This window comes from Dama dama, chromosome 33, assembly GCF_033118175.1.
Source record: "Dama dama isolate Ldn47 chromosome 33, ASM3311817v1, whole genome shotgun sequence".
Classification (NCBI taxonomy): domain Eukaryota; kingdom Metazoa; phylum Chordata; class Mammalia; order Artiodactyla; family Cervidae; genus Dama; species Dama dama.
In genome coordinates, this window is record NC_083713.1 from 22,079,798 (window position 1) to 22,103,971 (window position 24,174).

General features: G+C 38.3%; 1 protein-coding gene across 3 annotated transcripts; it reads left to right on the forward strand.

Moving 5' to 3' along the window:
• Nucleotides 1–167: 167 nt before the first annotated feature.
• Nucleotides 168–22,909, forward strand: LOC133051126 (cytochrome c 2). 3 transcript variants are annotated; one of them, XM_061135543.1, is made up of 3 exons: nucleotides 168–266; nucleotides 9,493–9,667; nucleotides 22,761–22,909. In XM_061135543.1, the coding sequence occupies exons 2-3, from the start codon at nucleotides 9,499–9,501 to the stop codon at nucleotides 22,907–22,909; spliced, it is 318 nt and encodes a 105-aa protein (XP_060991526.1). In that variant the 5' UTR covers nucleotides 168–266; nucleotides 9,493–9,498. The 3 variants fall into 3 exon arrangements, with proteins under 3 accessions (XP_060991526.1, XP_060991524.1, XP_060991525.1); XM_061135541.1 differs by lacking the exon at nucleotides 168–266 and adding an exon at nucleotides 3,823–4,097; XM_061135542.1 differs by lacking the exon at nucleotides 168–266 and adding an exon at nucleotides 8,358–8,404.
• The last annotated feature ends 1,265 nt before the right edge of the window (nucleotides 22,910–24,174 follow it).

A 24,174-nucleotide genomic window follows, 5' to 3' on the forward strand; every position in this document is an offset into this window, starting at 1 on the left:
CTGGTGGGAGAGCTTTCCTGTTGCTGGCTCTACCCATTCTCTACAGCCCATGGACTCTTCCACCAAACCTGCCATCTTGGTCGTAAGCTCACAAGAACAGCTCCATAGGACTAAGTTAAAACTGTTCAGCTTTACTGCTCATCATCTAACTCCAGTCTTATTGTTGAGAAGATTGAGATGAAGAATTGGGGCCCATCCCATAACAAAAGGCAAAAGAAATATTAATACAAACAGCAGAGCCCTAACCAGAAAACAACTCCATCTTGGTGTGTGCTAAGTCGCTTCGGTTATGTCCTACTCTTTGCAACCCTATGGACTATATAGCCCACCAGGCTCCCCTGTCCATGGGATTCTCCAGGCAAGAATACTGGAGTGGGTTACCATTTCCTACTCCAGGGGATCTTCCGGCCCCAGGGATCAAACCCACATCTTTTTTGTCTCTTGCATTGGCAGGCAGATTCTTTACCATCAGAGCCACTGTACTCGATTCCCACAAGCAACCATGGGTGGTTTGAGGGCAGAAAAAATGCAACACGCAATTGTGGAGCTAGGAGAAATGTGAAAGCTAAAGTGAAAGTGTTAGTCACTCAGTCCTGTCAGACTCTTTGCAACCCCTCGGCTCCCCTGTCCATACAATTCTCCAGGCAAGAATACTGGAGTGGGTTGCCATTCTCTTCTCCAGGGTATCTTCCCGACCTAGGGTTCCAGCAGGGATCTCCTGCATTGCAGAAAGATTCTTTATCCTCTGAGTCACCAGGGAAACCCTAAGGTTCAGATTAAGTGGGAAATCGGTACTGACTTCCAAAGCTTGCTGTTAATTGAACTTGAAGACCTGGGTCGCTATGAATGAAAACATATAAATACTGTTTATTGTGTACCAGCTATAATCCAGGCTCTTATCTATTGCCTGGAGAATCCCGTGTACAGAGGAGCCTGGTGGGCTATAGTCCATAGGATCACAGAGAGTTGAACATGACTGAAGCAATTTAGCACATAAGCAAGCTTAATTAATTCATCCATTCTATTAGCTCAGAAATGTTTTTGACTGTCTGCTATGTGTTGGGCACTGTGCTATGAGTGATATGTGTTAAATGATTCTCTCCTTACTTCATGAAATTAATAGATTGGGCTTCTCAAGATAGGATTATTTGAGATAAGATATATGTGACTAACAGCCTAGTGATCAAATGAGATGTGTACAATGTACGATAGACATTTAATTTCTTATTCCATTTGCCTATGGTGTACACTCTTCCATTCTTAATATTGTATAGTTGTATGATGGCAACTGAGTTAGGATTCTGGGTTCTCACTCAGGCTTTAGCACAAAATTGGTACAGTTTCTCCTTGCATTATATCCCACGTCTGTAAAATGAGGGATCTGTTTACATTGGAGCTTAACAAGTTAAGGAAATACCTTAATTTTCCACTTCTGTTTATCTTGCCCAGACCAGTCAAAGTGAATGAAAACAACGTTGTAATATAATAATTTTTTTGATGTAAATAAAGTGCAGTATTCCAGCAATACTATTTGAACACTAGTGCCATCTAGTGGAAAATGTATAATTTTTTTAAACAGCATTTTCTGGGAAATCTCTCTTCTTTGTAAAACAAGATTACTGATTGGTATCCTGAGAATTTTAGAGTAGTTAATTTTATTTTAGAAGGAATCAAAGATTGGAGAGAACAAAGCCAGAATCAGAAATATTGGGTAATGCTGAGAAAGCAAAATTTCTTTACCATTTAATCATGTGAAATAACCCCACATATTCAAGGAAAATAAGAAATTTACTTATATTATAAATTATAGTAAATAAATTTTTCTTTGACTTGTCTATTTTAAACAGATTTATTGCTATATAATTTAAATATATGATTCACCCATTTAAAGAATTCAGTTAATTGCTTTTTAGTATTCACAGAATTGTGCAACCATCTCCACAGTTATAGAACATTTTCATCACTCAATAATGACAGATTTTTTTAATTTTTCAAATCATATAAAGTCACATTTGACCATAAATCACATGGAAGTAAAATAGTTGAAAATTCTGAGATTTTAAAGAATGATTACTAATTTGTCTTATATTAGAGAAAAGATATGCTAGGCCATCGCCGATTAAGTGAAATAAAACATGTAGCCTACAATCCACAATTATTAGAATGATAGACACTGAATTTCACATGAAATTCAGATTTGCCTTGAAATTTTTAATAAGTTCTTACTAATCTTTTTTAAAAGTGATATTATAACTTATTTTTGAAATGCAAGGATAAAATAATAAATTCTTGTCATTGCATCCCCAAATTTCTCTAAACTATGATCTAATTACAGTAAGGCTTATTGGTTATTGACATTAGTCTTTGTGTGCTAAGTCGCTTTAGCTATGTCCGAATCTTTTTGACCCTATGGACTGTGGTAATGACCACACATATGTGAACAGGCTTCTCTGTTCATGGGATTCTTCAGGTAAGACTACTGGAGTGGGTTTCCATGCTCTTCTCCATGAGATCTTCTTGACCCAGGGATCGAACCTGGGTCTCCTGCATTGCAGGCAGATTCTTTACTGTCTGAGCCACCAAGGATGTATAATTATAATTATACATTATATTTAATTAAGTAAAAATGTTTTGCCTTATTTGCAGATTTTTACTGGATTTTACCACTGATATTTATTGGTGATCAATTAGTAACTTTCAGATTGTTCTGCATGAATATGGTCCAGAGTCTCCATTTTACCATCTATAAGTCTACAGGCTACTGATAATGTACGCAAGCGCTTAACTTGGCATGTGGTATGCACTCAAGAAATGGTAGTCTCCTTTTATTTCCTGAGTTTGGTCATCTTTGAGTTTGAGAATAATATTTAACACCAGGTTTTTTTCTCTTTTTGATTTAATTTGATGACATACATCTTTTAAATACGTGGCTCACAGGACAGACACATAGGTACCACTTAGAGTAGTTTCATTCAACCATCTGTTAGTTGTGGCTATTTAATTTAAAATTAATTAAAGTTAACTCTAATTAAAATAATAAAAAATTCAGTTAGTCACATGAGTCACACTTAAAGTGCTCAAAGCTACTTGCAGTTAGTAGATGGGGTCCACGCTGAATATTTCCATCATAGTAGAAAGTTCTGTTGGACAGCACTCCAGAGAATATGGGTAAATCTTGCACTTACCTAACACAAAATTTAATAAGCTAAATTATTTTAATATTTTTATTTCTCTGTTAATAGCCTTTACCACTCACATCTCACTGAGGTGATCGTGTAACCACAGGTGAACTACTTCCCCCCTCACGTTTTCCTAAACACAGCTTTGACTTTCTCACCTGTCTGCCTTCAATACCCTCGTCTTCTTAAAGCTTTCTCACTCTCCTTTTTATCTCCCTCCCTCGCTCCGTCAGGACTCATTCTCCGTTTCTATTCATACTCTAGTCTGCTGTTCTTTTGGAGATGAAACAGGCAGCTTGCAACTTTGCTGTCACTTCGTGTTTACTGAACTTTTATGTAGCTCATTTATAGTGATTTAACTTTTAATGTACTTTAATCTTGCCCCAGCTGGATTATATCTCATAGAAAATTGGAACTTCAGAGTTTGTCCTTCCAAGTTGCTTGGCACAGCGTCTTGCCCCCAGTAAGCCCTTGCCTTATTCTTTTATTGACGTGATTTGATTCCCACAGTCACACTAATGAATCATTCATAAAATGTTGAGTTCCTACCTCAAACAAGAACTGGTATATACTGTGAATATACATAGATAACTCTTAAGTGAGGTAAAAGTTAAACAAATAAACATTTTGTCACATTCAGACTCACTCAGTGACAGTTCTGCAGTGCCGGTTTTTTCGCTCCTGCGAGAGTTGGGTTCCTGCGGGATTTGAGGACCAATCAGCAGCGCCGACGGAGCCCCGCCTTCCATTGGCCGGCGTCGTCCCGGAAGCACATGCTGGGCTGGGCGAGCAGTACAGTCTTCGAGGCGCTGCTGCGGTATCGCTAGCGTGGATATCGGGACAGACTGTGGCTCAGCCGCTGCAGGTAGACGCTAAAGGTTTTGCAGGGAAGCGGAGGGCGGAGCCGCTGGCCCCGAGGTAAGTATGGGACTAGCTAGGAGGGAGTGGCCTGCAAACTCACGTGATCTGAGCATCGTTATGGACCACGATACAATTTAGGCCTGGGTTCACTCGGGAGTATCCCAACCGTCCGGGTAGTAAGAAGCTCTCCCTTAGCTCTAGCCAGGTGGGGCCTGAGTAGCCCTAAGTGCAACAGAAGACTGTTTCTACCAGGGGCCTCGGTGCAGCCTTTCTGATTTCTGGATGGGACTGATTTTGAGTGGAACCTTCAGCCCATATTTAGCAGAAGTCAGCCTCCAAAAGGAGGTGGTGGCATGCAGAGATTCAGTTCAGTCGCTCAGTGTCCTACTCTTTGCGACCCCATGAACCGCAGCACGTCAAGCCTCCCTGTCCATCACCAACTCCGGGAGCTTACGCAAACCCATGTCCATCGAGTGCGTGATGCAATCCAACCATCTCATCCTCTGTTCTTCTCTTCTCCTCCCTCCTTCAATCTTTCCCAGCAACAGGGTCTTTTCCAAGGAGTCCGTTCTTCGTATCAGGTGGCCAAAGTATCGGAGTTTCAGCTTCAGCATCAGTCCTTCCAATTAATATTCAGGACTGATTTCCTGTAGGATGGACTGGTTGGATCTCTGTTGCAGGCCAAGGGACTCTCAAGAGTCTTCTCCAACACCACAGTTCAAAAGCTTATCTGAGGTTACTGATATGTCTTCAGGCAATCTTGATTGCAGCTTGTGCTTCATCCAACCCAGCATTTTGCATGATATACTCAGCATATAAGTTAAATAAGCTGGGTGGTAGTATACTGCCTTGACTACTCCTTTCCTGATTTGGAACCCGTCTGTTGTTTCATGTCCAGTTCTAACTGTTGCTTCTTGACCTGCATACAGATTTCTCAGGAGGCAGGTCAGGTGGTCTCGTATTCCCATCTCTTGAAGAATTTTCCAGTTTGATGTGATCCACACAGTCAAAGGCTTTGGCATAGTCAATAAAGCAGCAGTAGATGTTTTTCTGGAACTCTCTTGCTTTTTTGATGATCTAGCAGATGTTGGCAATTTGATCTCTAGTGCCTCGCTGTCTTTTCTAAATCCAGCTTGAACATCTGGAAGTTCACAGTTCAACCTACTGTTGAAGCCTGGCTTGGAGAATTTTGAGCATTACTTTGCTAGCATGTGAGATGAGTGCAATTGTGTGATAGTTTGAATTTTCTTTGGCAATTGGGAGTTTGGAAAGCTGGATTCTTGTTCCAGGTCATAGGTACAAGTACAGCAGATTAGAAAGGAGAAAGGCTATAGAAACACCTATGCATGTGGTTCATAGTCATGAAGTAATTTACCCAGGGTCACATCTTTGTGATACACTCCACTCCAGTGCTTTTTTCCCACTGCAACATGCATAATCTCACTTAATTAAAAGTCAGTGTAGTATTCATCCTTAAAATATTCTAGTGAGCTTCCCTTTTCTCTTTCATCACTTCAGTTATATGGACTTCTTAGACTTTAATGGTATCTTAATTGTTCTTACCACATTCCTCTTTTTATGGGCAAAGTTAGAAATGTCAGTGGTATGTACCAGTATTAAAAAATTTTTTCACTTACTCCTCGTTAAGTATTTTCACTCAGTTTAGCATCTGCAGTGTGTCAGACATTAAGTCCAACACAGAGTTGCCTCAATCACTCTTAGAAGGGAATCGTTGAAATTAAAAACCTAGGATTATAGATGTAATTCTCTCATCTTTCACCATCTCTCTCTACTTTTCATCAGCTTATGACTTGAAATGAGCTCTATGCGCTTCATTTTTCTCATCCATAAAAAATGGAGATGTTAATAGTATCTATCTCACATGGCTGGTGTGGAGATTAAATACATTAATAATGTGTACAGGCTTACACATTAGAATATGCTTGGCATTAAGTAAGGATGTGTAATTGCTTGCTACTCTTATCTTGGTCTATTTAGCTTTAGAATTCATTTTTGGATGAGTGATCATTCTCATACCAGATGTCATATCTTTGTCTATTTCAGTGAGATATTTCTTCTTAGTTACTAAGTACTAGTAGAGTGCCAAATGATTATAAGACAAAATGACTTCCCTTGAGATCCTTCCTGGTCTTCCTGTGTCCTCCCTTGCTGCCATTGCTGAATCTACTGGTTTTAATGCACTTTGAAGAGGGATCTTAGATACTTGCACAGCAGTGATTAAAGATGGCAGCAGTGTTTTGTGTTAAATACCGGTAGTTTGAACAGTGACAGTGTTTATTTTCTTAGTGACTTGCATGTAAAATCTGTGTGAATAAGCAATATATTTTGTTTTATCCTTTTTTTAAAGTCTAGTTTTCTGAATTACCAGTAAAATTTAATTGGCATAAAAATCAATCTGATCTTTCTGCTTTATATAAAAATTGGAAAGAAAGTTTCTTTTAGTACTGAGATGACATTTGGGTTTTCTTATTTATTTTAGATTCCTTTTTTAAAATTTATTTTTAATTGGTGGATTATTGATTTACAGTGTTGTGTTGATTTCTGCCATACAACAGCATGAACCAGCCATAAGTATACATATGTCCCTTCCCTAACGTTTTTATATTACACAAGCTTTACTGGTATCAGTTCAGTTCAGTTCAGTCGCTCAGTCGTGTCCGACTCTTTGCGACCCCATGAATTGCAGCATGCCAGGCCTCCCTGTCCATCACCGACTCCTGGAGTTTACCCAAACTCATGCCCATTGATTCGGTGATGCCATCCAGCCATCTCATCCTCTGTCTCCCCTTCTCCTCCTGCCCCCAATCCCTCCCAGCATCAGGGTCTTTTCCAATGACTCAACTCTTCACGTGAGGTGGCCAAAGTACTGGAGTTTCGGCTTCAGCATCAGTCCTTCCAATGAACACCCAGGACTGATCTCCTTTAGGATGGACTGATTGGATCTCCTTGTAGTCCAAGGGACTCTCAAGAGTCTTCTCCAACACCACAGTTCAGAAGCATCAATTTTTCGGTGCTCAGCTTTCTTCACAGTCCAACTCTCACATCCATCCATGACCACTGGAAAAACCATAGCCTTGAGCAGATGGACCTTTGTTGGCAAAGTAATGTCTCTGCTTTTTAATATGCTGTCTAGGTTGGTCATAACTTTCTTTCCAAGGAGCAAGTGTCTTTTAATTTCATGGCTGCAGTCACCATCCGCAGTGATTTTGGAGCCCAAAAAATTAAAGTCTGACACTGTTTCCACTGTCTCCCCATCTATTTCCCATGAGGGGATGGGACCAGATGCCATGATCTTAGTTTTCTGAATGTTAAGCTTTAAGCCAACTTTTTCACTCTCATCTTTCACTTTCATCAAGAGGCTTTTTACTGGTATAGTGAATCCATTTTACTAAAGGCCATATGTTTATTTTTGTGACTCAGGTTTTCCTCTCTATGTCCTTTGTTCAAAGGTTCAGTGAATTTTGTACCTATACAGAAAGTTGATAGAATTCACCTAATTACAAATTGAATGCAGTGTTTTGGTTTAAATTTATAATTTTAAAGTAATCTTCTCTTGAATAAAGTATCTTCTTACTTCCCTTTTTATTAGACCTAAAGCACTGATTAACAGTTGAATTGTTTTGTTTGGATACTGCCCAAAGAAAACTTCTGTCTTCCCTTTAAGTGGATTATTGACACTGATTTGGGTTTCTACATAGATTAAAAAAAATAGTAGTGGTATTTTTAGTAGTGCTGGTAGTGGTAAAGAACCTGCCTGCCAATGCAGGAGCCACATCTCTTGCCGATGGAGAGACACAAGTTCGATCCCTGGGTCAGGAAGATCCCCTGGAGTGGGGCATTGCAGCCCACGCCAGTATTCTTTCCTGGAGAATCCCGTGGACAGAGGATCGTGGCAGGTTGCAATCCATAGAGTCCCACAGAGCTGGACGCAACTGAAGCAACTCAGCATGCATGCATGCACATAGTACATACATATGAAATACTAGCTTCACTGTAATTGTTACGTTGCGTGCTAAGTCATTTCAGTTGTGTCCAACTCTTTGCCACCCCATGGACTGTAGCCCGCCAGGCTCCTCTGTCCGTGGGATTCTCTAGGTGAAAATACTGGAGTGGGTTGCCATGCCCTTCTCCAGGATAGTTACTTTAGTTGAACAATATTGTGTTTTCCATAGTGTCAGAATAACACAAGCATTTTCTATTCCTCAACTGAGCTATGAAGGTAAAAATGTGCCTAGAACCTGTCAAAGAATTAGGAATTTTCATGATGTTGGAATCCATCCCCATTTCCACTGCCCCAGCACCCATTCTTCAAAGAACACAAGCTGCAGGAAAACAAAACCAAGGTACTGCAGTCATTAGCATTTTAAGCTACATTTGTTCAATAAGTTCAAATTATTTTAGTTTTTATATCATTTTAGATGGATGAGGCATTTATTTAGGTATACAGTAGAGTTTTTTGCAGTCTTAACAAAAATATCTTTGTACAGAATTTATTGTGTATGTCTATCACCGTAAAATCTTTCCTACTTAGGACCACATATTTTCTGCTATGAATACTAATGCTGACTGATCTCAGTATTGTTATTTGATTATTTTCAGGTAATGCTTGATTTAGGCTTGATAGATTTGTTTACAGCTTAGAGTATAAAGTAAACATGAAATTATATAGTATATGTATCTTGCCTCATTCCATATGGTAGCCTCATTCTGCATGGTATTTTATAGTTTTGTCTATTATTGCAGGCATATAAGTACTTATAATAAATATTGTATTTAATCATCTTTCCAACTTGTTCTGTCTTTATTTTTAAGTGCTGCTGCTAGGAAGTACCAATTTAGACATATATGCTTCACATAATTTTTTATGCATATACTTTTTGAAAGTGAAAAGAAAAATAGGATATAATTGATTTAGGTAAATCACTATAATTGCCTGAAGAAGTGAAGTGAAGTTGCTCAGTTGTGTCTGACTCTTTGCGACCCCACGGTCTGTAGCCTACAAGACTCCTCTGTCCATGGAATTTTCCAGGCAAGAGTACTGGAGTGGGTTGCCATTTTCTTCTCCAGGGGATCTTCCCGACCCAGGGATCAAACCCAGGTCTCCCACATTGCAAGCAGACGCTTTACCATCTGAGCCACCAGGGAAGCCCATAATTGTCTGAAGGCTGACGTAAAATCAGATTTATACCAATAGCAGTTTCTAAAGTAGCTACAGCTAGAAATTAAAAATAAATCTAATAAGTGAGATAATTCTTTATAAAACTGAATGCCATATATGTGTTTTTGAGCACTCAGAATTCAAAGCACATGCTTTAAATTATATTTTGGTTTAATATCATTAATACTTCAATCAAAGTGTTGAAATTCCTTTTTCTCCAGCTTTGCAAGTCTAATCTTTTCTTTGGTCTGTGGTTTTAATGTTTCATTGCAGAACAAAATGGCAGATGCTGAAGCAGGCAAGAAGATCTTTATTCAAAAATGTGCTCAGTGCCACACAGTGGAAAAAGGTGGAAAACACAAGACTGGTCCAAATCTCTGGGGCCTTTTTGGCAGAAAAACAGGACAAGCGCCAGGATTTTCTTATACCGAGGCAAACAAAAGCAAAGGTAAAAGCTAGGCAGTTGTTGGAGCGAACCAGAAACTTCGTAGCAAAGAAGAAAGCACAGGATTTGATATTATAATAATTTCCTAATTTGCAGTATTAAAAATGAAATCCACATGTTTATATTACAAAAATATTAATGTATATCAAAAGATCTGTGTTTGGATAACTGGTCATGTTTTTATCAGCGAAATTGACAATCCTCTGTAGCATTAATTTTTTGCCTATACAAGGCACTTCATTTTATTCAATACATTTATCTTGAAACAGCATAAGCTAAATTTAAAAAATCAAATTATGTTTTAATGGCATAATGGTAATTTTCTATTTGTGTTAGTGATTCTTAGCAGGGTGAAAAAGTATATTCAATTTAAAAATGCATATTCAGTTATTTTTCAGCTTGAAAAAGTATAGTCAGTCATTTCTTTGTTGATAGAAGGTATGTAGATGGCAGTTAGTTTTATGTTGAAATTAAAAATAGTTGCAAAAGACTGTAATATGTTTGCAAAGCAATTTATTACTCCTGGAGATATCTATATCTATATATATTTATAAATATAGTTAGCATTCACTTAAAAAATAAAGTACTTCTGTGTTTTGAACTGTTCTTGGGATCTGAGCATTTTCTTACTGGTCCAAATTTCAGATCACTACTATACTACTGGTTGGAAAGATTTTTATTTTACTTTATTTTATATTTCTTTTTATTTTTCTACTAGATGAAATTCACATAAATACAATTAGCCATTTTGAAGTGTAAAATTCAGAAACATTTACTGTATTCACAGTGTTGTAAAATCACCACCTCTGTAGTTTCAAAGCTTTTTTGTTATCCCAGAAAAACCCTTGTACCCATTAAATAATCACTCCTCATATCTAACTACCAGCCTTTGGCAGTCACTTATCTCCTGTCTCTATGGATTTGCCTACTCTGGATATTTCATATGAAAGGAATCATATAATATATGATCTTTGGTGTTTGACTTCTTTTGCTTAGCATATTTTCATTGAAATTGAAGCATGTATCAGTAGTTTATTACTTTTTTAAGACTGAGTAATAGTCCATTGCATGTATATGTGTGTCTGTGTGTGAATTTTTTTTATTCATTCATCAGTTGATGGACATTCGTGTTGTTTCCACGTTGTACCTATTTTAAACAGTACTGCTGTGAACATTTGTGAAAAAGTGTTTGTTTGAGTCCCTGTTTTCAGTTACCTTAAATCTATACCTAGGAGTGAAATTGCTGGATCAGTTAACTACACTTAAGGAAACTACACTTGAGGTAAAGTCAAACTATTCTCCACAGTGGTTACATCATTTTTCTTTTCCATCAGCAATGGAGGAGGATTCTTATTTCTCTATATACTCACCCACACTTGTTATTTCCTTTTCTTCTCTTTTACTGCCATCTTAGTGGATATGAGGGCTTCCTGGGTGACTTAGCTGTAAAGAATCTGCCTGCAATACAGGAGATGTGGGTTTGATCCCTAGGTTGAGAAGATCCTTGGGAGAAGGAAATCGCAACCCACTTTAGTATTCTTGCCTGGGAAATCCCATGGACAGAGAAACCTGGTGGGCTACAGTTCATGGGGTCTCAAAAGAGTTGGTCACAACTTAGCAACTAAAAACAACAGCAACAGTGGGTATGAAGTAGCATTGGTGAGTTTGCTTTGTATTTCCTTAATGATCCATAATGTTGAACATTGTTTCATGTGCTTGTTGGCCATTTGTATATTTTCTTTGGGAAAATGTCTGTTTATATTCTCTACCCATTTTTTATTTGAGTTGACTTTTTGTCACGTTTTAAGAGGTCTTTCTGGGTGGTGCAATGGTAAAGAGTCCACCTGCCAGTTCAGGAGACACAAGAGACATAGGGTCCATCCCTGGGTTGGGAAGATCCCCTGGAGTAGGAAATGGCAACAAGGCTCCAGTATGCTTGCCTGGAAAGTTCCATTGAAAGAGGAGCCTAATGGGCTACAGTTCATGGGGTCACAAAGAGTTGGACACGACTGAGCACACATGCGCTGCACTGTATTCTGAACATTAAACTCTTATCAAGTAAGTGACTTGCAATTTTTTTCTCTTATTCTGTAGATTGTCTTCATTTTTAAAAATAATGTCTTTTGATCAACAGTGGTTTTTAATTTGTATGAAGTCTGTTTATTTTTATTGTTGATGTTGCTTGTGGTTTGGATGTTAAATCTAAGAATCTATCACCATATCAAAGGTCATAAAGATTTACCCTGTATTTTCTTCTAATAGTTTTAGTTCTTACATTTAGGTCACTGTCTTACCTCTCATTAATTATCATTAACTTTTTATATACAGTGAGGTAGTGGTCCAACTTTATTCTTTTGCATGTGGTTATTTAGTTGTCCTTGCACCATTTGTTGAAGAGATTCATTCTTTCACAGTTGAATGGAATTTACTTGCTTGTTGAAAATCAGTTGACCACATATGTTAAGGTTTTCTTTTTTTCTTCTTTTTTTATTAGTTGGAGGCTAATTACTTCACAACATTTCAGTGGGTTATGTTAAGGTTTTCTTCTGGACTTTCGGATCACTTCCATTTGTCTGTATGTCTGTTCTTGCAGACATACAGAAATGCAGCCTCTTGCTTTTCTGTTCTTATACTAGTGCCACACTGTTTTGGTTGTTGGAGTTTCCTAATAAATTTTGAAATTTGGAAGGATGAGCCCTCCAACAGTGTTTTTATTTTTCAGTATTTTTTTCTTTTCAGGACCCTTTGTAACTTCCTGAGTTTAAAGATCATTTTTCCATTTCTGCAAAAAAAAGGCCTATAGCATTTTGATAGAGATTGCATAATATCTGTAAATTGTTTTGGCGAGTATTGCCATTTTAACAGTATTAACTCTCTGTGACCCCATGAACTGTATCCCATCAGGCTCCTCTGTCTATGGAATTTTCCAGGCAAGAATACTGGAGTGGGTTGCCATTCCCTACCCCAGGAGATCTTCCTGATTCAGGGATGAAGCCCATGTCTCTTGTGTCTCCTGCATTGGCAGATGGATTCTTTACCACTGCACCGCCAGAGGAGCCATGTTGATCTTGTACTGTGCAACTTTGCTAAATTCATTTATCATCTCTAGTAGATTTTTTGTGATTCTTTAGTATTTTCTTTGTAGAGAATTATGTCACCTGTGAATAGAGATAGTTTTACTTCCTTTCCAACCTGAGTAGCTTTTATTTGTTATTCTTTCCTAATGGCTTTCCTAAGACTTTCCTAATTCTTTCCTAAGACTTCTGGTAGAATTCTGAATAGCTCTGGTAAAAGTGAGAATCTTTATCTTGTTCCTGATCTTAGAGGGAAAGGTTTCCATTTTTTACCTTGAATATGGTGCTAGCTCTGGGTTTTCCATAAATTCTGTTTTTCATGTTAAGCAAGGTCCTTTTGTTTCTAGTTTGCTGAATGTTTTTTTTTATCATGAAAAGGTTTTGGATTTTGTGACATGCTTTTTCTGTGTCTGTTGAGATAATCATGTGTTTTTTTTTTTTCCTTTTGCTCTATTAATGTTTGTATTGTATTGATTTTCCTATGTTGAACTATTCTTGCGTTCCTGGGATAAATCCCACTTGGTCGTAGTGTGTAATTCTTTTAACAGCACTGTTGAATTTAACTTGCTAGTCCTTTGTTGAAGATTTTTACATAAGAGATAATTGGTTTGTTATTTTCTTATGATGTCTTTACTTGGTGTTTGAAGAAGTTTTAAATATAGATTATTGGCAACTGTGAGTCCTTTCATTAGTGATTTGAATTTAGTATTAAAAAATTTCTTACTAGGTTTTATACTGCTTATATAGACCAAATTGGGCTTCCCTGGTGGCTCAGTGGTAAAGAACCCGCCTACCAATGTAGGCGATGAAGGTTCAGTCCCTGGGAAGATCCCCTGGAGAAGGAAATGGCACCCACTCCAGTGTTTTTGCCTGGGAAATCCCATGGACAGAGGAGCCTGGCGGGCTACAGTCCATGGGGCCGCGAAAGAGTCAGATACGACCTAGCGGCTAAATGAGAACAACAACATGGACTGAATTACCTTACTTGATTGAGCTTTGCAGACCATGTTGTAGGACAAAGGCTTTAATATGGGTAGTTGGCATCTCGTGTACTATTTTTTTATTTTCGAGTGCACATGTAATAGCTTGCTTTTTGTCGAAAGAGGGATTCTACTTATTTCAGCCTGTGTTAATGTTTCTAGTAAGATAGTGTTTGGGGTTGGTCTCAGCCTATTGCATTTCTTATTATGATTGCAGGGTGCACTTTACTTTAGCAACAACCATCAGGAAACTGGACAAAACAAAGTTTATTACTTACAGATCCTTGAGGGTACACAGCATGCCTGGGCCCACACAGTGTGGTTGCAGGTAGAGAGAGCACGGGCTTGGAGTTTTGCTTTTATTGGGGTTGAGGATGGGTTGCCTAGGGTTTTATGGGTTCACTCTTTCCTGGTGAATTTAAAATATAAAAGCACGAATTAAAGCATGGGAAGGGGAAAGCAAGCAGGTCCGTCAGATAGGTGTGTGGGTCCACCAGAGCTTTCCAAAGAAAGGGGACTTCATGGGCGGGCAGCCTGGCTGTCCATCTACTTGTCTAGTTGTTGCTCAGTCGCTCAGTCAGGTCTGACTCTCCGTGACCCCACGGACTGCAGCATGCCAGGCTTTCCTCTCCTTCACCATCTCCCGGAGCTTGCTCAAAATCATGTCCATTTAGCCGGGTGATGCCATCCAACCAAATCGTCCTCTGTCATCCCCTTCTCCTCCTGCCTTCAGTCTTTCCCAACATCAGGGTCTTTTCCAGTGAGTTGGCTTCAAAGTACTGGAGCTTCAGCCTCTGCATCAGTCCCTCCGATGAATATTCAGGATTGATTTCCTCTAGGATTGACTGGTTTGATCTCCTTGCAGACCAAGGGACTCTGTAGCTGGCAGTGGTTTTATTTAAAATGTGTATATTTGAAGGAGTTGCCTCAGCAATTGAAAGCTTAATGTTCAGCACTTACATTACAATCAAAAAGATTAATTGTGAGTTACTTATACTACAGATAGATAAGATGTAGTGAAATGTTTGTTATCTGGAATTTTGGAGAAAGAGACCTTATGGATAGCCAAATGGTTTGAGTAAAAGAAAATTAACACATCTAGATTGCCAGCTTTTTCTGTGCATATATGAAAGTAAGATACTTTTCATTTTCTCAAAGCCTTGAGAGCAGTGCCGTTTAGTAGGATGGAGAAGTGGCAAAGCCATTTGTTCCTAGACTTGGGTTCCCAGGCAAGCCCTGATGAGGCGGGAGGTACATGCTCAGTCTGTGTTAGAGCACTTCTGCTACATCTTAGCCTTGGAGGGCGGTAATGGTTTCCCAGGGCTGCTGTAACCAAGCACCATAATTTAGGTGTCTTAAAACAGTGGGAATTTATGGGTTCAGAGCCCTGGAGGCTAGAAGTGTAAATCAGGATGTCGGCATGGCCATGCTGTTTCTGAAGTCTGAGGACAATCCTCCCTTGCTTCTTTCTAGCTTCTGGGTGTTTGCCAGTAAACTTGGAGTTTGGGGCCTTCAGCTGCATGACTCCAGTCTCTGCCCTCATTGTCACGTTGTCCCCATGTGTCTGTGTTCACATGGCCTTCTAGTTAGGATACTAGTCATATTGGATTGGGAGACCTATCCTCCTCAGTATGGCCTATCTTACTTTTCAGCTGTGATCATTACTAATCACAGCTGCAGTGACCTTATTTCCAAACAAAGCCACATTCTGAGGCACCAGAAGTTCAGGGTTTCAACACAGTTTTATTCAGGGGACACCAACAATAAAGGACCACATACATATAAAATACATATACAGGCAATTGATAAAAATTCTTACATTAAAGCAACATAAAGTTTAATCTTTGTCAAGTCAAGGGTGTTTATCACCTTTTAAAAACATCTATGTAGCTGTTACATTACTTACATTGGGCTAAGTCGCTCCAGTTGTTTCCGACTCTTTTCGACTCCATGGACTCTAGCCTACTAGGCACCTCTGTCCATGGGATTCTCTAGGCAAGAATACTGGAGTGGGTTGTCATTTCCTACTCCAGGGGATCTTCCCAATCCAGGGATTGAACCCACATTTCCTAGGTCTCCTGCACTGGCAGGTGGGTTCTTTACCACTAGTGCCACCTGGGAAGCATAGTTGTTATAATACAATATCATTGTATTTAGTATATATAGAAATGCTGGTTAGCAGATTTTCTTTAATAAAGAATTTGTCTGGTCTTTATCTCAGGTTCTTGGGAGGGATCTGTAAAACATTGGAATTTCCGTGATAAGAGGGTTTGCCCTGGTGGCTCAAACGGTGGAAAAAAAAAAAAAAATGCCTGCAATGCTGGAGACCTGGGTTCAATCCCTGGGTCAGGAAGATCCCCTGGAGTAGGGAATGGCAACCCACTCCAGTATTCTTGTGTGGAGAATTCCATGGAGAGGGGAACCTGGCAGGTTATAGTCACAAAGAGTCAGACACAAAGAGTCAGACACGACTGAGAGACTAATGCACATGTGTGCACACACGCATACACTTACACACACACACACACACACACACTCACGGGTGTCTTTGTTGTCCAGGGTTGGGCCTTGGGATTGCAGCCTGAATTTACGCTAATGAGAAAACGCGGTAGGGCTGGGACTGGCCAAGCTGGAAAGACCACCTCTTTGATTGGAGAACTGGGACTTTGGGCTAGGTGATATCAGTCTTATCTCTAGGTATAGGGGGTAGGGGCTGGGGATTGAGTTCAGGCCCATGGTGAGTGATTCAATCAGTCAAATCTATGTAATGAAACCCCAATCAAAAACTCTGACCACTTTACATTGGAAGCTCTGCTTGAGCTTCCAGGTTGGTAAACACATCTGTGTACTAGAAGGGTGATGAGTCCTGATTCCACAGGGCCAAGACCCTCTGTGTTTGTGACTTTCCCAGAGCTCACCATATGGGTCTCTTCACTTGGCTGATACTGATTTGTATCCTTTATAGTAAAACTTTGATTTTTAAGTGGTGCTTTCCTGAGTTCTGTGAATTGTTTTACTGAATTATCATACCTCAGGGGGTCCTAGGAACCCTTAAATTTATAGCCAATTGGTTAGAAGTTTGGATGGGCTGGGGACCCTGAACTTGCAACTAGTCTAAAGTGAGGTAGTCTTTTTTATTGTTAGTAAGATGGAAGTTTGGTTTTAAATTTTTTAATATAAATTTATTTATTTTAATTGGAGGCGAATTACTTTACAATATTGTAGTGGTTTTGCCATACACTGACATGAATCTGCCACAGGAGTACGTGTTCCCCATCCTAAACCCCTCTCCCACCTCCCTCCCCACCCCATCCCTCAGGGTCATCCCAGTGCCCCAGCCCTGAGCACCCTGTCTCATGCATCAAACTTGGACTGGCGATCCTTTTCCCATATGATAATATACATGTTTCAGTGCCATTCTCCCAAATCATCCCGCCCTCGCCCTCTCCCACAGAGTCCAAAGGACTGTTCTATACGTCTGTGTCTCTCGCATGTGGTTATCATTACCATCTTTCTAAATCCCATATATATGCATTAGCATACAGTATTGGTGTTTTTCTTTCTGGCTTACTTCACTCTGTGTAATGGGCTCCAGTTTCATCCACCTCATTAGAACTGATTCAAATGAATTCTTTTTAATGGCTGAGTAATATTCCATGGTGTATATGTACCACAGCTTCCTTATCCATTCGTCTGCTGATGGGCATCTAGGTTGCTTCCATGTCCTGGCTATTATAAACAGTGCTGCGATGAACATTGGGGTACACGTGTCTCTTTCAGTTCTGATTTCCTTGGTGTGCATATGCCCAGCGGTGGGATTGCTGGGTCATATGGCAGTTCTATTTCCAGTTTTTTAAGGAATCAAGTGAGGCAGTCTTGTTGGAAACTTCAGAGTCTGTGCTAACTCTAGACAGTTAGTGTGAGAATTGAATTGCATTTATTACAGTAGGTCTTAAACTTGCATTTATTGTTTGCATTTATATGGCTCTTTAACTTTTCAAGTAATATTTTTCTATAGTGTCTTTATTTTATTATCCTCTTATAAGAACAGTCAACTTTTAAAGTCCTGATTTTTAGAACAATTATTATTGTCCCTCTAGTTGCCAATATTTTAAAGATTTTCTTTGCTTATTAATATTGATTTGAAATCATGTTAAAACTTATTACAAATATATCTTTTATTATAGGCTATTGTCAAAGATAAAAGGCTTACAAGGCTTGGCTTTAACATTATTTAACAATTAGAAATAAAATTTTCCTAAGTGAGATTGTTTAAGTAGTATTTGTAACTTATTTAGGCATATAATATGAGTATTTGTTTGTTTTACTAATGAAATAAGAATGATAAGTAGCAGAATGAAATTAGGCTCTATTGTATAATACTGACAAAAAATAATTTGAAATGCATTAAAGATTTAAACATAAGACTGGAAACCATAAAACTCCTAGAAGAAAACATAGGGGAAAACACTTCCACATTGGTCTTGACGGTGGTTTTCTGGATATGACACCAACGGCACAAGCAAAAAGAGCAAAAATAAATGAGACTATATCAAACTAAGGTCTTCCCTGGTAGCTCAGCTGGTAAAGAATCCACTGCAATGCAGGAGACCCTGGTTTGATTCCTGGGTTGGGAAGATGCTCTGGAGAAGGGACAGGCTACCCACTCCAGTATTCTTGGGCTTCCCTGGTGGCTCAGTTGGTAAATAATCTGCCTGCAATGCGAGAGACCTGGGTTTGATCCCTAGGTTGGGAAGAGCCCCTGGAGGAGGGCATGGCAACCCACTCCAGTATTCTTGCCTGGAGAATCCCCATGGACAGAGGAGCCTCGTGGGCTATAGGCCATGGGGTCGCAAAGAGTTGGACACAACTGAGCGACTAAGCACAGCACAGCATATCAAACTGAAAAGCTTCTGAGCATCAAATGGGACAGTCAACAAGATTCCAAGGCACCCTGCTGAGTGGGAGAGCATGTTTACAAGCCCTGTATCTAATAAGGGGTTAATATCCAAAATATATAAAGAGCCCCTACAACTCAATAGAGAGAAAGCCAAACAGCCAAATTAAAAAATTTACAGAGGAACAGGATATTTTCCCAAAGAAGATACACAGATGGCCAACAGATACATGAAAAGGTGGCCATCATCACTAGTAACCCAGTAATGCAAATGAGATTGTCACCTCACACCTTTAGAGTGGCTGTTATCAAAAGACAGGAAATATCGGGTGGAGAGGGAGGTGGGAGGGGGGATCGGGATAGGGAATACATGTAACTCCATGGCTGATTCATGTCAATGTATGACAAAACCCACTGCAATGTTGTGAAGTAATTACCCTCCAACTAATAAAAATAAATGAAAAAAAAATTAAATTAAAAAAAAAAGACAGGAAATAACAATTAGTGGCAGGGATGTGGAGAAAAGAGAACCTTTGCACTGTTGGTGGGAATGTAAATTGATGCAGCCACTGTGGAAAACAGTATATAGTTTCCTCAAAAAGTTAAAAATACAACTACCATATGATCCAGTAATCCCACTCCTGGGTATACATCCAAAGGAAATGAAAATAGAACCTTGAAGAGGTATCTATACCACCATGTTCATTATAGCATTATTTACAATAGCCAAGATATTGAAATGACCTAGAGTCCATCAATGGATGAATGAATGAAGAAGATGTGCTCTTTATACACAATAGAATACTATGCAGCCACGAGAAAGAAGGAAATCCTGCTATTTGCAACAACTTGGATGAATCTCGAGGGCAGCACATGCTAAGTGAAATAAGTCAGACAGAGAAAGACAAATCCTGTATAATATCACTTACATGTGGAATCTGAAAAAGCCAAGCTTAGAAAAATAGAGAGTAGAATAGTAGTGACTGGGGTGAGGAGTTAGGGTAATGGAGAGATACTGGTCAAAGGGTACAAATTTCCAGCTACAAGATTAACAAGTTCGGAGGATCTAATGTATAACATGGTGGTTACAGCTAATAATCCTGTATTATATACTTGAGAGTTGCTAAGAGAGTATATCTTAAGTGTTCTTACTATAGAAAAGCAAAGGCAATTATGTGATGGGGTGGAGTTTTTCGTTCTTGCTATGGTGGTAATGAAAAATCAATATAAATGTATCAAATCAACATACTGTACACCTTAAACTTAGGGAATGTTATACATCAATTATATCTCACTGAAGCTGGTAAAACTTAACAGGGTTTTAAAATAATGTTATTTAGAATAAAATAAAGATTTGAAAAATACTTTAGCACAGCTTGATCAAAGACAGACTTGATAAGAATTACTATTGTCAAAATAATATTTTTGGGAGGGCAATGATAATTGAGTAAATTTTAGAAATAAATTAACTCATGATTTGCCTAGGATTCTGTGCTATCGAGTGATATAACTCAGATTCAAACTCAGTTCTTCTTGGACCTTTAATGAAGTCATATCATGGGGTTAACATATTAGCTAAACTAACTTATTATTAGAGATTAATCTTTTTCCTTTTATCATAAAGAGACAACAGGACATATAAAATCATAAAAATACTAATAATTTAATAAATAGTTTGAAATCACTTACACTATCTGAACATTCAAATAGTTCAACAGGATATTCACCATGTAAGTGATGTTCATGTCTCCCTGTCCTCCGCTATTCCTTTCCCTTCACCAATAATTTCATATGGTAATCATCTTCATAATTTTAGTGGTCATAGTCATACTTTAAGTTATATCACATGCCTCTATTATTTTATTTAACTACTTAATATGTCTGTTCTTCACTCTGGAGGATGAGAAAATCAATCAGTCAATGGGAGGTTGTACAACCTCCCATTTTTTCCATACTGTCTCTTAACTCTTGCTACTTATGTTTTTATTTCTGCTCTGACATGATATATGTAATTTATATCCTATGTGATTATAATTACCATAGTTGCTTTAACACTTGTCCTGCGTTTAGATTGGATTAGCACTTATTCCCAGCTTTTACCACAGTGACTGTATTTATCTTTTGGTTGGTAGAAGGTTATCTATCAGTAGTTATGCTAAGAAAGAATTACTGGGGCCATATTATCTTAGTTCTTAATGTTTGAAAGCATCCATGGATTCCTGTTACACTTGAATATTTTGGCTAGACATAAAATAATTGGATGATTCTTTTAGTTCCTCAAGATTTTGTATGCCTTGTGTTGAATTATTCTTTGAAGAAATCTGAAGCCAGCCTGACTGTTTTCCATTATAAGTTAATTGGTTTTATTTTTATTTTATTCTTTCCCCCCTAAGTTTCAGTAAAATTCTTATTAAAATTTAGTAACTTATTGAGTTGTGTGTAAGCCTTGATTCATCTGTTTCAGATTTTCCTGGGATATGTGTTCTTTCAGTTGGTAGACTCAGAACTTTTATTTTTGAAAGTTTTCTTGCACTACATGTTTTAAAATTTTTATACTTTTTCATTTGCTTTTTAAAGAAATATTACTTGGGGCATCAGTTGTATATATTTGGGATATTTTTTGTCTACATATCTTCTATAACTTGTTTTTCCTTTGACTGTTTTAAACTTTATTTTTTTCATTTTGTTTCTTATCAGTACTTTCAAGCCTGAGTGTGCCATCAGCAATATCTATTCTTTTCACTGTCATTTATGTCTTCCGGTTTATCATTTTCTCCTTGACCCTTTGTAGTTCTGCTGTAAACCTTTGATTTGTAAAGATCTTTTTTGAATCCATGGGAATGTGGTCATGATTTTTCTGATAATTTCTGATGTATATATTTCATTTATCTTTTGGTTTTTTGTATTTTTTTCTGCTATGTGTGTGCATGTTGTGTGTTTGTGTTTTTAGTACTCTTTCATGCTGACTCCGTTTTGATTACTACTCATCTTTTGATGAGGACGATTCATCAGGATGGGTATTTGCAGAAGGTCAGTAAGAGTGAGGGTCTGAGCTTTCCAGTTGGTTATGAAGTCTTCCTTACCCACAGTTATGTTTTAGAGATATGTGTCTGTGTGAATGTTGGCTGGGGGGTTATTTGGCTCTTCAGCTGACCAAGTCTGGTAGTTCCAGGGTTACCCAGTACCTTTCTCTTCTATCCTGTAACAAGGTGGAGCCTTTCTTTTAAAGATGTGTTTTCGTCTTTAATACTGGCTCCTCTGGCCCTCCATGATATCAAACTGAATTTAGACTTTCAAAGCCAGTCGATATATACTATACTCTTTTTGGGCCAGAGGGTTATGGCTCTGCCCCTTAGGATTTGTCACCTATTCTGGAGAACTTTTGTCTTGAAATTAATGACAAGTGTCCTTTCACTCTGGTCCAGGTTTTATGTCCATGGTAGTTTTCTAATTGTATCAAATTTGGTGATAGAGGCACTCTTTCGAGAATTTTATTAAAAGTAGAATTAGCATTCCTATTTCTCTTTGTTCATGTTCTTTTCAACTGGTTTCAGAAAGGAAAAAAAGTTAGAGGCAACCTTTTTCTCTGGTTTTAAAACTGGATTCCTGAAGTCATAAGTTTTTGGTAGAGATCTAGACAGAGGCAGCTTGCTATGATTGGTAAAAAACCAACTAACCAACCCCCCACCCCAAACATGGAAATATGAGTTACTAGTCACAGGTTCTTGACTCTTGTGTAGCCTTGTTATCTTAAGGTAAGTTATTATCCTCTCTTTGAGTCATCATTTACTTATCTGAAAAATGAGGATTTGGGTTAATTGATCTCTAAGATCTTTTCTAGAATGAACTCTGTGACTCTAGGAGGATGGCATACTGCTTAGGCACAACATGTCTGGGTTGGTGGTTTATTGGTGTACCTTAGACAATCTTAAACAGCATTGGATTTCTATAAGAAACCCAAACAGTAGATCACCAAAGGCTAATTTTGGAATTTTCTTGTAGGTCAGAAACTATAAGTATTTTCAGTTATAATAGCCTTCTATTGAGTCCAAAAGTAAGCTTTTGTGCACAAATGTAGATCACATCAGTAAGTAAGTTTTATAAATGTAATTACACAAACTTAAAACTTATTTTCACCTTTATAGGCATTATCTGGGGAGAGCAGACTCTGATGGAATATTTGGAGAACCCAAAGAAATATATCCCTGGAACTAAAATGATCTTTGCTGGTCTTAAAAAGAAGAGTGAGAGAGAAGATCTTATTGAGTATTTGAAACGGGCAACATCTTCATGAAATGTTCTTGCAACTTAAAAATTATTAATTATAAACCAAAATTTTCCAATTTCAAATACTGCATGTTTAAAGAATTCATATTTGATCTTTCTTGATCAGCCTGTAGTAAGTTTAATACTTTAAAATAAAAGTTGATATTTTTGATTGTGTGTAACCTACTGATCAAATGCCCTTCAGAGTCTAAACTTGATTTTGTCTGGTTGCTAAGGATGTGAACAAGGTCAGGGTGGAGGAGAGAAAGGAGGAAACTGAAGCATACGGTTCTTCAGTTGTCTCTACAAGCACAAAATATTTTATAAATCTAGCAACTGCAGGTGATAATGGAAATAGTTTCCACATACTTATTTCTCTGCATTTTAAATGTAAATATAGCAGACATTAGGTTTAATTTTCATTAAGTTGTTTTGGTTTTATGTTTGCCTTTTATTATAAACAATACTTGAAATAACTTTAAGGGAAAAAAAGTAGGGAAAATGAAGTCAAATATATGATCTTATCTAGGAATATTATTGGGGATAAAATTACAATTGTTGACCATAGGTGACATAAAATAAAACCTAGAGAGAAGGAGAAAAGCATGTTCCATGTTAATAGACATTTATATCCATAACATACACGTTTTCTGCATTTATCTTTGGGTATTTCAATGCCCTTCTAATCCTGAGTAATATAAGGCTGGACTGTAGGGAGGGACTGCAGGGACCCTGAGAGACAGGGAGAAAGAATAACAACCTTAACCCTAAATGTGAAAGACCTCCCACCTCACAGTAAGTGGGAGTGAGGCCTGGTGGGGCAGGCCCACAGCAGGCCTGTGTAGAAGGGAACAGAAGGCTCTGTGTGGTGTGAAATGACCCACATCATCTCCAGTATCTGTCACCCGAATGATACGGCCCCATACAAGGAGAAGCTGTTTCCTTGTTGATGGCATGGATAATGGACTGGTTAGGTTCATAATAGTTGAAGATAGGATATCCATTATCTCATTTGCACTTCACAACATGGAAATTCCCATCTCATTTCCACTCACCACCCCCACCCTGCGCCCCAACACACATACACCATAAGGTGAAGTTTACCTTCTGCAGTGAGACTTAGGGAGGTCTGGTGCCAGAACCAAAACGTGGGTCTTCTACTCCAGTTCTTAATAACTTTTTGCCATATCATAGGGATGTGTTAGCTAACATTAACAGATGTCACTACTAAGAAGATATTCCTGTCAGAGTGGAATACGGTTGAAAAGATGGTGATTTCCAGAAGGTTCCATT